General features: G+C 43.1%; 1 protein-coding gene across 1 annotated transcript; it reads right to left on the bottom strand.

Moving 5' to 3' along the window:
- Positions 1-961: 961 nt before the first annotated feature.
- Positions 962-14676, bottom strand: LOC139374820 (uncharacterized). Its single transcript, XM_071115966.1, has 6 exons — positions 14231-14676; positions 13185-13315; positions 12806-12979; positions 3296-3460; positions 2568-2679; positions 962-2252 (listed from the first exon to the last, which is right to left on the bottom strand). The coding sequence occupies exons 1-6, from the start codon at positions 14475-14477 to the stop codon at positions 1288-1290; spliced, it is 1794 nt and encodes a 597-aa protein (XP_070972067.1). The 5' UTR covers positions 14478-14676; the 3' UTR covers positions 962-1287.
- Positions 14677-15179: the final 503 nt, after the last annotated feature.

Here is a 15179-nt window from a genome sequence, read left to right as displayed (position 1 = left end):
AGAGAACTAGGGCCTATTACTCGCATCCCACCGCTTCCAATGCATTGTGGAAAAGTGTGCATCAAATTCAACTAGATGAAGAGCTAAGATGAGTATAACATCCTGGCGTATGAGCCATACTCTAATATCAAAATGTTGCATACTACTGAACCTTCTAGTTTGCATATTGGGCATGCGTCATGCGTGATTGCGTTGTTTCCCGCTATTAGTTGATTTGATGTTTTGGGTTGGGGTAATGTCGAACGAGGAGGTAATAAATGCCTAGTTCACAAATTTTGTGGAAATGTATTTTATTTTTTTGAAATTCTTTCTTAGATTTATCAGGGTACTGCAGCACACCTACTTCCCACAGCTATGCTATTGATCTTAATTTTTTTCTCATACTCAAAGGACCTAGTATCTAGGACGCCAGTTAGGCTATTCGGACACAACCACTGTGATTCAAGTACCTAACAATATGGAGCTATTGGAGTTTATAAAAAAAAAAATTCCATGTGTTGAATTAAGTACAATATTTTGGTTTGACTGAGATAAGGGAAACTCAGTCCCTGTAATGATACAAAAATAACCAGTCAGTCAATTTTGTATTTAAATTCAACAAAATGGTCATGTACTTATAACTTTTTAAGTACAGCACATTTATTGTACAAAACGACACGTGACAAGTATAATATATTTTCTCACTATGGTAACACTACATTTTCTGTAAATCTTGTACCCTTGCTTTGATAAAAATGTATTTAAAAATACTTTGGAAAAGGTTCAACATTACACACAGCTTCACTACTTCATGTCAAGTAAACATGAATTAAGGCATTATCCGTATCTCATTATAAAACACCAGTATTCACCTAAAGGTTGAAGGTTGTCACTCTTCATCAGTGAAGCATTTTTATAGACACCATCACAATATCACGCGAGGACAGACGCTGGAGACGAGAAGCAAGTACAAGGAGTGAACATTTAATAAAACACGGACAGGAATAGAATATGGACAGCGTCTGGATAGGGGAAAACAAAAACTACAATAATGCTGACACAGGGGGCAATCAACAAGGCAATGGAGTCCAGCGAGCGCTGATGTGTGTAATAACGGTGACAGGTGTGCGTAATGATGGGCAGCCTGGCGCCCTCGAGCGCCAGAGAGGAGGAGCGGGAGCAGGCATGACATATCATCTAGTCATCATGCTCATTCTTTCCTCAGTTCACCTCATCCAATTCGCTACCACATCCAAAACCACCAGAATAAACTACAAACAAACAAACTACATTAAATGTCACTATACTCTATATATGGGCCCTGTGCATTTTATGTTGGTGTATCCTGAGGTAGCTCCTTTCTGAGAACCTCTTCCCGCAGTGCGTACAGGCGAACGGCCTCTCTCCCGTGTGGACCCTCTGGTGCCTCTTCAGATGACCAGCCTGGGCAAAGCACATCTGACACTGGGTACAGCTGAAGGGTTTCACCCCTGTGTGGACCCTCTGGTGCCTCTTCAGGCTGGACGAGTGGGAGAATTTGGCCCGGCACAGGTGGCAACCGAATGGTTTCTCCCCCGTGTGCATCCTCTGGTGGATCTCCACCTGTTTGGGGAAACTGAAGGCTTTCCCACAGAACGAACACGGGAAGCGCTTCTCTTTGCCACCGGATCCACTGATAGCGCTACTACTACTGTAATTTTTCAATGGGCTTGTGTAGCCATTTAGTGTTGATGCACTGGCATTGTCTGAGGTCTGGTTTAACATTAGGACAGTGTGAGGAGGATGAAGGCCAGGAAGTGTCTGTGTTGTCACGGTGTCCATGTTCCAGTTGATAGATCCTAAAGAAGGCAGGCTGAAGGCAGCATCTGTTAGGGGGTTAACCTGAGGCGCCACCTGTCTCTCTGAAACACAATTATAGGAGCAGGAGGGAGCATCGCTGGCCGAGTCAGTGTCTGTTCTCTCTAGCTGCATATGGACACCGCCCTGTCCCTGCAGACCAAATCTACATCTCGCCCTGGTTTCAATAAGTCTGTTGTCATGGAGACTAAATTCAGATGTTATTTTGTGTTCCACTCTCTGTTTCTGGTTGGAATTAACAGTGTTGCTCCCCAGCCCAGAGTTGAGGACGCTGTCCCATCCATTGACCTTCACTATGTCGCCTCTGGTTCTGGCCTGCTCGGTGATGTCGTACCCTGGGCCCTTGGCTGCACCCATCTGGGTCTTGGAATCCAAGATGGCCGCCCAGTCTCCTCTGTTAGCCTCCAGCCAACCACCTGCAGGAAGAGGTTACAAAATAGACTTTACAAACATGGCAGAGAACTCTACATATGGAGTTTGTTTTGTAAATTACCTGGTCAAGTTCATACATTATAATGTGTATTTTGTTATAATGTATGACCTTGACCAGTATGACCTTTTCAGGCTGTTCTGGAGGCAAAGGGCTGTTCGACCCGGCACTAGATAAACTGGTCACTGAGTGTAAGTTGTATTGATTTAATTTTATGAATGAAGAGAAAATAATAGCCAGGTGCATCACTATTCCCATTGAAGTATATCTATTATGTTCTGTATATGTATGTCTCTCTTACCTTGCTCCCCCATCTTTAGTCCACTCAGCAGATCAATGCTCTCTGGTCCGTCTTCTATTGTCTCTTCTTTGACCAGCAGCAGATCAGGCTTCCCATCCTCCATGTCTACTGACTGTAAGAGATACAGAGTGAGAGGATGTTGGATCAAAACATCTGATATCAGCACGCTGCTATGGATCATCTTCTGATTGGGCAATGAGGAATTGCTATGAGTACAATGCAAACATGTTGATTTCATATTATGTAAAAGTGTTAGTTGATTTGATTACTTGACACTCTTTAAAGGGATAGTTCAGGATTTTGGCAATGAAGCCCTTTATCTACATTTACATTTTAGTCATCTAGCAGACACTCTTATACTTCCCCAGAGTCAGATGAACTTGTGGATACCATTATTATGTATCTGCGTCCAGTAATGCTAACTAGCTTAGCACAAAGAATTGAAATGTTTGGGTACCCCTAGCATGCTAGCTGTAACTGAAGACTTCCATTTTTCATTGCCAAAATCCCAAATGGTTTGATAATTCAAAGGCCTGGTCCCACAGTTAAGACAAATTGAATCAAGTCCTGGGCCCGTATCCACAAAGAGTCTCAGAGTAGGAGTGTTGAACTAGGAACTTTCCAAATAATGTTATTTATTATAATCTAAAAGGCCAAACTAATCCTAGATCAGTACTCCTACTCTAAGATACTTTGTGGATAGAGACAGTAGTTCACAGTGGGCTCACCTCAGTGAGACTGTGTGTGGTCCTGTGCTGCTCAGCTGATTCCTCTGCGGGTTCAGGAGGAGGTGTAGTCTGGTTGTCCTCCATGACCATGGTCCCCTCAGTGTTCTCCAGACCCTCCTCACACCCCTCCTCCTTCACCCACAGCACCTCTGGACCCTCCTCCTCCTGGATGAGAGAGGTGATACAGATTACACAGACATACACTCCCTCCCTCACACACACAGATAAAACAAATATATATATATATTTCACCTTTATTTAACCAGGTAGGCTAGTTGAGAACAAGTTCTCATTTGCAACTGGGACCTGGCCAAGATAAAGCATAGCAATTCGACACATACAACAACACAGAGTTACACATGGAAAAAACACAAACATAGTCAATAATACAGTAGAACAAAAGAAAACAAAAAGTCTATATACAGTGAGTGCAAATTAGGTAAGATAAGAGAGTTAAGGCAATAAATAGGCCATGGTGGCGAAGTAATTACAATATAGCAATTAAACACTGGAATGGTAGATGAATGTGCAAGTAGAGATACTGGGGTGCAAAGGAGCAAGATAAATAAATAAATACTGTATGGGGATGAGGTAGGTAGATAGGTGGACTATGTACAGGTGCAGTGGTCTGTGAGCGGCTCTGACAGCTGGTGCTTAAAGCTAGTGAGGGAGATATGAGTCTCCAGCTTCAGAGATTTTTGTAGTTCGTTCCAGTCATTGGCAGCAGAGAACTGGAATGAAAGATGACCAAAGGAGGAATTGGCTTTGGGGGTGACCAGTGAGATATACCTGCTGGAGCACGTGCTACGAGTGGGTGCTTCTATGGTGACCAGTGAGCTGAGATAAGGGGGGACTTTACCTAGCAGGGTCTTGTAGATGACATGGAGCCAGTGGGTTTAGCGACGAGTATGAAGCGAGGGACAACCAACGAGAGCGTACAGGTCGCAATGGTGGGTAGTGTATGGGGCTTTGGTGACAAAATGGATGGCACTGTGATAGACTGCATCCAGTTTGTTGAGTAGAGTATTGGAGGCTATTTTAGAGATGACATCCCCGAAGTCGAGGATCGGTAGGATGGTCAGTTTTACGAGGGTATGTTTGGCAGCATGAGTGAAGGATGCTTCGTTGCGATATAGAGTTAACAGTCTAACCAGACACCTAGGTATTTGTAGTTGTCCACGTATTCTAAGTCAGAGTCGTTCAGAGTAGTGATGCTGGACGAGCGAGCAGGTGCGGGCAGCGATCGGTTGAATAGCATGCATTTCATTTTCCCTGTGTTTAAGAGCAGTTGGAGGCCACGGAATGAGAGTTGTATGGCATTGAAGCTTGTCTGGAGGTTAGTTAACACAGTGTCCAAAGAGGGGCCAGAAGTATACAGAATGGTGTCGTCTGCGTAGAGGTGCACCAGAGAATCACCAGCAGCAAGAGCAACATCATTGATGTATACGGAGAAGAGAGTCGGCCCGAGGTTTGAACCCTGTGGCACCCCCATAGGAACAGCCAGCGGTCCGGACAACAGGCACTCCGATTTGACACACTGAACTCTATCAGAGAAGTAGTTGGTAAACCAGGCGAGGCAATCATTTGAGAAACCAAGGCTGTCGAGTCTGCCAATAAGAATGTGGTGGTTGACAGAGTCGAAAGCCTTGGCCAGGTCGATGAATACGGCTGCACAGTAATGTCTCTTATCGACAGCGGTTATGATGTCGTTTAGGACCTTGAGCGTGGCTGAGGTGCACCCCATGACGAGCTCTGAAACCAGACTGCATAGCGGAGAAGGTACGGTGGGATTCGAAATGGTCGGTAATCTGTTTGTTAACTTGGCTTTCGAAGACCTTAGAAAGACAGGGTAGGACAGATATAGGTCTGTAGCAGTTTGGGTCTAGAGTGTCACCCCCTTTGAAGCGGGGGATGACCGGGGCAGCTTTCCAATCTTTGGGAATCTCAGGCGATACGAAAGAGAGGTTGAACAGGCTAGTAATAGGGGTTACAACAATTTCGGCAGATAATTTTAGAAAGAGAGGGTCCAGATTGTCTAGCCAGGCTAATTTGTTGGGGTCCAGATTTTGCAGCTCTTTCAGAACATCAGCTATCTGGATTTGGGTAAAGGAGAAATGGTGGGGGCTTTGGCGGTTGCTGTGGAGGGGGCCAGGCAGTTGACCGGGGTAGGGGCAGCCAGGTGGAAAGCATGGCCAGCCGTAGAGAAATGCTTATTGAAATTCTCCATTATAGTGGATTTATCGGTGGTGACAGGGTTTCCTAGCCTCAGAACAGCGGGCAGCTGGGAGGTGGTGCTCTTATTCTCCATGGACTTTTCATTGTCCCAGAATTTTTTTGAGTTAGTACTACAGGATGCAAATTTCTGTTAGAAAAAGCTAGCCTTAGCTTTCCTAACTACCTGTGTATATTTGTTCCTAACTTCCCTGAAAAGTTGCATATCACGGGGGCTATTCGATGCTGATGCAGAATGCCACAGGATGTTTTAGTGCTGGTCAAGGGCAGACAGGTCTGGAGTGAACCAAGGAATATACTAGGAATATCTATTCCTAGTTCTACATTTTTTGAATGGGGCATGCTTATTTAAGATGGTGAGGAAGGCACTTTTAATAGCTAGGCATCATCTACTGACGGGATGAGGTCATTGTCATTCCAGGATACCCTGTCAAGGTCAATTAGAAAGGCCTGCTCGCAGAAGTGTTTTAGGGAGCGTTTGACAGTGATGAGTGGAGGCCGTTTGACCGCTGACCCATTACGGATGCAGGCAATGAGGCAGTGATCGCTGAGATCTTGATTGAAAACAGCAAAGGTGTATTTGGTGGGCGAGTTAGTTAGGATGACATCTAAGAGGGTGCCCGTGTATACGGATTTGGAGCTGTACCTGGTAGGTTCATTGATAATTTGTGTGAGATTGAGGGCATCAAGCTTGGATTGTAGGATGGCCTGAGTGTTAAAACCTATTAGAGCTCCCCTGAATTATTTCAACATTTTGTTAAAAATCGCGCAACATTTCAACGTCCTGCTACTCATGCCAGGAATATAGTATATGCATAGGATTAGTATGTGTGGATAGAAAACACTCTGAAGTTTCTAAAACTAGTTAAATAATGTCTGTGACTATAACAGAACGTGAACAGCAAGCGAAATCCCAAGAAAAACCTGGTCACAAAAACCACAAAAAAGTATTAATCCGCCAGTCTCTGAATTGTTTATTGCAAGCAAAAATAGATAACGGTGAGCTTGCAGTTCCTACAACTTCCACACGATGTCGCCAGTACTGGCATTTTCATTGGTTTAAATCCTTTGTGGAATGAGAAGTAGGTCCTTCCTTTCGTCCAGTAAACAGGAAGAGACTTATGGGAGAGAGACAAAGTACCACGATTTCAAGAGTAGCTGCTATTGAATACAGATCGCCCAGTGATCAATTTGATCGATTATTAACGTTTACAAATACCCAAAGTTGGGTTACAAAAGTAGTTTGAAGTGTTTTGTCAAAGAATATAGGCAACTTATTTAATTTTAAAAAATGACGTTGCGTTTTGGAACAGAGCTTTTGGATGGATCAGACGGGCTATATAAATTTACATTTTGGGTATACATGGACGGATTTAATCGGGAAAAAGACCCAATTGTGATGTTTATGGGACATATAGGAGTGCCAACAAAGAAGCTCGTCAAAGGTAATGAATGTTTTATATTTTATTTCTGCGTTTTGTGTAGCGCCGGCTACGCTAATTATTTTGTTTACGTCCCCTTCAGGTATTTCGGGGTGTTGCATGCTATCAGATAATAGCTTCTCAGGCTTTCGCCGAAAAGCATTTTAAAAATCTGACATGTTGGCTAGATTCACAACGAGTGTAGCTTTAATTCAGTACCCTGCATGTGTGTTTTAATGAAAGTTGGAGGTTTATCGAGTACTATTAGCATTTGGCATTGCGCACTTCCATTTCCTGTTGAGTAGGTGGGACGCTAGCGTCTCATATGTCTCTAAGAGGTTTTAAGCATGTCCCAGTTTAGGTCACCTAGTAGCACGAGCTCAGAAGATAGATGGGGGGGGCAATCAATTCACATATGGTATCGAGGGCACAGCTGGGGGCAGAGGGAGGTCTATAGCAAGTGGTAACAGTGAGAGACTTGTTTTTGGAAAGGTGAATTTTTAGAAGTAGAAGCTCGAATTGTTTGGGTACAGACTTGGATAGTAATACAGAACTCTGCAGGCTATCTTTGCAGTAGATTGCAACACCGCCCCCTTTGGCAGTTCTAGCTTGACGGAAAATGTTATAGTTAGCGATGGAGATTAAGGTTTTTGGTGGTTTTCCTAAGCCAGGATTCAGACACGACTAAGACATCCGGGTTGGCAGAGTGCAGGCCGATGCTAACAGTTAGTAGGCCAGGGCTAAACAAGCTAGCAGTTAGCAGACCGGGGCTGGCAAGCTAGCAGACCGGGTTAGCAACCAAGCAGTTAGCAGGGGCTAGTAGTTAGCAGACCAGGGCAGGCAAACTAGCAGTTAGTAGACCGGGGCTAGCAAGTTAGCCTTTGGGGGACGTCGCGATGGGGGTAAGTCTGTTTTTGCCTCTTTGTGTGGTGACGTCAATAGACCAGTCGTGGAATTAGTAGGGTTCCAAGTAGCTCTAGGTAGCTAGCAGGCCTAGCAGGTTAGAAGAATGGGCCTTCAGCGGGCGTCGCACCTGAGGGGCCAGTTGGAATCCTCGGGCAGATTATGTCGGTATTCCAGTCGTAGAGGATCGGCGGGGTTCCGTTCCCCGTACCGGCAGTAGAAGGGGTCCGGATATTGTAGCCCAGGAATGAGCCGGGAGATGGTTCTAGCATGGGCTAGCCCCAGGCTAGTTGGTGCTAGCTCTGGGACGGAAACGTTAGCCAGAAGTAGTCAACCCTGGTTGCGGGGATATGGAGAGAAAAATAGGTCCGGTATGCTCTCTTTTGAAATGCGTTGTACGATAATAAATAATAATAAACACACTTTCAACATGGAGTGTATATCCATCCCCACTACGTTTGAGTCCTATACTGTAGTTACAGAATTACTTCATTGTTGTTAAACCCATCATCGTGGACATAAATATGTTGTGGGTAAATATGTGGTTGTGGGTACAAAGTCAGCAATGATACGTCAAAAGTCATTATCAGACAAACCTGACCAAACTATTTTGACATGTACAGTAGATGTTTATTAGTGTGTCGGTATGTGTAGGCATATTTAGTAAGTGTATATTGGTTATAAAGCACTGTTGGATGTATGCAGAATGGGGTGAGATTATGGCCCATATCCACAAAACTCTCAGAAAAGGTCCAAGGAAACCTGTTAAAGCCTGTTTTAAGACAACAAAAACTCCCAGCTCAGAGTAGCCAGGAGTAAAATCAATTCATAAAAGTTTATAAACAGCAAAGGTACCTCAAAGGAAAGACAGTGATGAAGCTCAATGACATTGTTGCAAATGATGGGGAATAACCAATTGCGATTAGGCATCGCCAGCTGTGAACGCAGACATGGATGATCTATTATGTTGACAAGATATTCGAATGACCGCTCAAACAATAGAAATGTATGTCCTAAACGATGGAAGGCAGGCGATATCTAGCCAACGAGAGGGCAGATACATGAATGAACAACAGGCACAACTAAATCGTTTTTCTCAAAGTTGCCGTAATACCAACCGCATCCACTTATATCAGTACATTTGTAACAGCCTAAACATTACGAAACATTTTTTGATCAAATCATTTTCACGTAGTTCGACACTCTCATAGGCCTCCATACAAAACATGTTTTATCTCACACGGACCAGGGATTGTAACCCAAATTATTTTCCAATACTTTAGTTCTGAACACAACCATTTTTCCCCTTGTTCCGTTCCACTGATCCGACCAGCAAAATAAAGTTCTGAACCGGTTCGAACAAAACCCCCAAAAAGCGATGGTTTATATCGTTCCTTTCGGTTCCTTTTTAAACCTCTGAAATCTAAATGTTTTTACAGCTAACTCGACACTAAACTACTTCACCAAATCAGTGACGATAGAGCAGCTTGCTATGGAGCGGGCAAGCTATTTACATGCATTGGACAGACAAGTGTTGGGCGCGAGATGCGCCTGTAGGTGGGGATAGAGCAAGAGAGGGTGGAAGAGGAGCTTAGCTTGAAGCACTGGGCATTTTGTTGTTATGACATGAATTGTCTGAATTAGGCCCACAGAATTATACCTACAGAGGAGCGGCTTCTATGAAGGAACTTTGGATGTCTTTGAGCTTCCGAGTTGGCTTAACATTGGACCAGAGATAGCTAGTTAGCTATCTAATAACATTATGTGCAGAGGGCACCAGAATTAAAACAAAAACACATCTTACCTTCTTATAGTTAATCAATCCATTGTGAAACTTGATAACTATAGTATCCTTAACTAGCACAGAAAAAGTTAATTCATTCTTTATTTAAAAATCTTTCTCCCTAATATCTGAATCACGCTTGCAACGTCATTAGTAGACAAGCTTCGGTGGGGAGGGGCAGATAGCATACACACACTGGCAAAGATTTTCATCTGGCAGGCAGACACTGGAATAAGTTTCTGAGTGACAAGAGTGAGGGCTTTGCATAGGCACTTCGCTTTGTTGCGTTTGTGGGGGGACTGGAAAAAAACGTCTAGAACATAATATACATTTATTAACCGGTTCCCATGCTTTTAAAATAACGCTTTTGTTCCTGAACAGTATAGATGACTTTCGTTCCCGGTTCTTATTCTGTTCTTCTAAAAACTTAATTATTTTCCGGTTTTCGGTTATGTTCCCTGAACCAGTTCAAACCCCAAACTGTGTACAGATTTTGGGCAGAGTAAATCTTCTCATGTCACCTCTTCCTCTCTGACAACTACTGTGATGTAATCTTGTCCCCAGACACTTCCTCATATGTGCTGTGCACAATAATCTGGGGAAAAGATTACGGTGAATGTACATCAAAGGACCCCCCCCCACCCCAGAAGAAGTGGAGGAAATGCACGTTTAGGATCCACCTCCAAAGAATGACAAAGGCTACTTATACATATTCACGAATTGGGTGTGGTAATATCCATGCAGTTGATAATCATCATCAAATAGGACACTGACAGCTGTCAGTGTAGCTAGCTAGCTAGCATGCTAACCTTAGCTAGCTAGCTACAGCGCCCTCTGTAATTATTGGGAGAGTGAAGCATTTTTTCTTCATCAGTGGCTTGTATGCGGCTTGTGTGTGTGAAGGCATGGAGATGCTAAATGTGTTTGTTAATTAACAAAATGTCATGACCACCACAGCCCAACTTGGGTGTATGATATTTCTCATTTCTCATTATTCACAATTTATTTAGGATTATCAGTAATCATGGTAGTAATCACACTGATGTAGAAGTGTTTAGAAACATATTATATTCTTATTTACAACAGAAGTGACACCAAAATGACACAATACATTATTTACCATTCATTTCTATTTGGCACAAAATAATCTGAAACACAACCAAAACAAACTGTGAATGCGCCAACAAATTTGTAGAGTCACAAGCTTGATGTAGTCATGGCATGCTATGAATATGGGAAAAAAATACTTAATTCCTGCAGTCAACTAACCAAATTGCCCACTAGTGACCTCATGGGTGGAATGTTATTGATAGACATTCTTTAAAAACAAAAGTCAAATCCGATGTTTCTATTTCAAACGATTTGTTATATTTCAGTCTTTGATGTATATGAAGTATAATATTTTTATGCAAAGCCAAACATTTATACATTTCAACTCTATACCAGACATGGTTCAAGTGTCTTCTTTTTTAAGCCCATAACCATGTGTGTGAGGAGTATACTTTTGTTTCAAAGTAGATTTGTTTAAGACTACCTAGAAACACTCTGTGACCCTGATTTAGCCCACGGCAGTAAAAGGTTATTTACCATTCATTTCTAGTGGGCACAAAATAATCTGAAACACAACCAAAACTGCAAATGCATCCAATAAGTTTGTAAAGTCACAAGTTTGATTTAGACATTGCATGCTAGGAATATGGAACCAAATATCAAACTTGACTACTTTATCTAGAAGAATCTTTAGCGGTGAAAATAATTTTGACCTCTAACTTTTTGAGAAAAAAAAATATTACTTGTTAAACTAAATATTTTTCTCTGAGCAATTTAATTAGTATAAAATAATACATTATATTTAGATTTTTAAAATTACATACAATATAGCTCAGTGTTTGAATGATTTATTTTATAAAGACATTATTACTCATCTTTATCAAGTGTGTCAATAATTTCTGACCCCATTGTACATCACACAATGTCTGGATGCAATATTCTACCCAGGAATATTCAACACTGAAATCTGTTACTCTTGTTATTCCAAATGAATCTGTGGATCTTTATTGCTGAAAATTCTTCTTTGTTGTTGATGCAGGGTTTGATCTAAACGTCAGAAGCTAATGAGTGGAATGGTTACTTTCTATGTTAGAGGGGAATGTTTTTTCTGCTGGTGCATCCTGAGGTAGAGCCTCTCTGAGAACCTCTTCCCGCAGTGCGTTTGTATGCAAACAGCCTTTCTCCCGTGTGGACATTCAGGTGGATCTTCAGCTGGTCCTGGCGGGAGAACCTCTTCTCACACTGGGGGCAGCTGTAGGGTTTCTCCCCTGTGTGGACCATCTGGTGCCTCTTCAGGTGGCCAGCCTGGGCAAAGCGCATATGACACTGGGTACAGCTGAAGGGTTTCTCCCCTGTGTGGACCCTCTGGTGGATCTCCACATTCTGGGAGCAGCTGAAGCTTTTGTTACAGAACATGCAGAGGAACCGTTTCTCTTTACTATTGCCTGATGTGGACCCTCCTCCCCGAACCTGGGCTCTAGCCCTGTCGTTTGAGTTCAATACCTGATCGAAAAGGACGCGGCCATGTGAATCGGAAGGCCCCATCGATGTTGACACTAGGTTGCGATCCCTGAACGAGTGTAAAGGGGACTGGGTTGTGACATTTAGATTTGTCTCTAAGCTTTCCCTGTAATCTAAGAAATCTCTGCCCTGTGAGTGTCCGTCTCCTAAGTGACAATCTGCATTCCACGTGGGAGGAGCGTCGCCCTCCACTTTCACAGTCACCTCATCTACGACGATAACCTCCACTTTCTTATCTTGGCACCCTTCAGAGTATACACTACTACTGTATCGGTTCCAGTCCCCTCTAGACAGATCAGTCTGTGTCTCTAAACCCACGGGCATGTTGCCAGGGTCCATCTCTGTAGCGTAAGAACAAGACGGATCATCACCGCCAGTGTTTAACGTGTCACCATCACCATGGGGATGAACCGTCCTCTGGCCCTGGTGAAATACCGGTAGATACTCTGAGCTAGGAGCAGGAGGACAGCCCGGTCTCCCCAGCCCCAGTCTCTCTGGATCTGATCTGTGGTCAGATCCTGTGTGTAAGAGCCTGTGTGTTACAGTTAAAGTCTCAGTGTCTGTCTCTGGCTTGAGGACGGCGTTCGGCGTTCCACTGACCTCCGTGATGTTGCCTCGGGTCCTGGGTGGTGCTGGGGCGATGCTGGGGACCTCCGTGGCAACAGGGGGTGCTCCAGCCACTTCAGTCTGGATGTCTCTGCTGTGCCGTGGGTCCTCCTCTCCTTCAGGCCTTTCCTGCTTGACACCAGGAACTGCAGCCTCTGTATCTGCAGACTGCCACAAGAAGAGAGGAGGTTATTACCGGTACATGGGTTGAATTGTATAACAATGTCATAGGGAAGTCTTGCAAGTTCCCCTATGGCAGATAAATAAGGATGTACAGTACATGTAAGCAAGTGAATAGCAGTGGGGAGCCTTTCTGAAATAAACTGGCCACATTTGATGTACTGTAAATTTGATGTAATACTATTACATTAACCTCTATCACGATAACTTGCTGGGTTGAGGTTCCACTCCCCTCATCAACAGTGATTGGTTGGTCATCTCTCCATGCATTTTGTCCCACTGGCTTCACAAAGCTCCTGTGGCCTCCAGTGAGATGTCCTTCACCTGAGAGAGTGATTGGGGGAAAGAGATGGTTAGGTTAGCTACTGTCAATGCTCAATGCTACACACTGTCGACAGTTTTAGAATTATAGGTTAGGTAACACTTCGCATAACTGATTGATATACTATTTATAGATTGATTATAATCCATGCATCTTATTGTTTTCAATGATTAAATAATAGGAATGTCTTTGTGCAAGATAAGTAATCAGGGGAATTATTGCATACAATCCAAAAGCTGACAAAGACCCAATTCTGGTTAATTGGTTAACCAACAAGATATAATGAGTGAAAGCCCTGATAATAATGTCCTCAAAGATGGAAGGCAGGCGGGAGGAGATATATAGATGACTCATCTTTGTATCTGTGCCATTAGAGTCTGCGAGCATGGGCAGCGCCATTGAGGCAATCTCTATTTATTTTAAATTAGTCAATTTTCTTCTTATTCTTCAGCTGATTGCTCCCAACTCATAGGAATCCCCACCCAGTTGATGACTTTAAAATGGTGGAAGCCCTCAATGACAATGTCCATTCTAAAAACGGGTTATATCCATGACGAGTCCTCTATCTATCTCTATGACAACAGGCAAAACTCTGATATAAAGGCGTTTTCCCCCCAAATTTGCAGAAATGCAACTTATATCAGTGCATTGGTAACAACCTAACCATTATGAAACGTATATTGATCAAATTAGCCTCACGTAGGAAATTAGCCATTACATGTTATGTTGACCAAATTCGACACTCATTTACCTCCATACAAAAATGCCTTCCTGGACTTATTTTCGTGGACAGATTTTGAGTTGAGAAAAACTCTCGCTTCGCCTCTTCCTCCCTGGGTTAACGCATCTAAAGTCACACATGCGCAGAGGGGAACGGGGCGACAGGCCCCGCATCCTCGGCCTTCTGCAAAATGTACCTCTTGCCATTCCTCTGTATCGGTCGAGGATCTTGACACTACTGGGACGACTGGCGAGGACGCGCTCCCGTGTCATCTTCATTTCCAGTAGCTGTAGTTTCCTCCGCAATGTCCTGTTTTCTTTCTGGCTTTGAGTTATTTCCAAACGAAACACTGCATAGTCGTCATCGACGAGTTTACAGACCTCTGCCACGGCTGCATTCGCTAGCACCTCCATGATGGAGGCTATTTGAGTGTGAAAAACCATAGTAGCTAACTAGCCCTACCTTGATAACATCTATCAACTAAGTCCAGTCTCCAGCGCGAATTAAACACGACATGGGGTAAGTATGCAATGCTGTGCAGTTAAGTTAGTCATATTTTGAGTTCCATGGTGATAATAAACGTCTAAATAAAAACGCTAACGTGGAAATGGTTCTTGTTCATTGTTTACTTCCGTTTACACTGAATATAAGTTATTGGTTGGCGTCATAGCTCAAAGGGTGTGGCTAAATTTAAAAAAAATGGTATTTGCGCTGTTCTTAAAATATGCAGTGGTGGAAAAAGTACTCAATTGTTATACTTGAGTAAAGGTAAATATACCTCAATAGAAAATGACTCAAGTAAAAGTCACCCAGTGAAACACTAATTGAGTAAAAATATCTGGTTTTAGATGTACAGTGGTGGGAAAAGTACTCAATTGTCATACTTTTTAGTAAAAGTAAATGCTTTACATCAAATTCCTTATATTAAGCAAACCAGACAGCACGACTTTCTTGTTATTTTTTATTTATGGACAGACTGGGGCACAACAACACTCAGACGTAATTGACAAATGCAATTTCTGTGTTAGTGATTCAGCCAGATCGGAGGCAGTAGGGATGACAATGCCTTATATTGATAGGTGCATGAATTGGACCATATTGCTGTCCTGCCTGAGAATTCTAAATGTAAGGAGTACTTTTTGATG

Source organism: Oncorhynchus clarkii, chromosome 19, assembly GCF_045791955.1.
Source record: "Oncorhynchus clarkii lewisi isolate Uvic-CL-2024 chromosome 19, UVic_Ocla_1.0, whole genome shotgun sequence".
Lineage (NCBI taxonomy): Eukaryota > Metazoa > Chordata > Actinopteri > Salmoniformes > Salmonidae > Oncorhynchus > Oncorhynchus clarkii.
The sequence above is the reverse complement of the archived record's forward strand: the minus strand, read 5'-3'. Positions and strand labels throughout refer to the sequence as shown.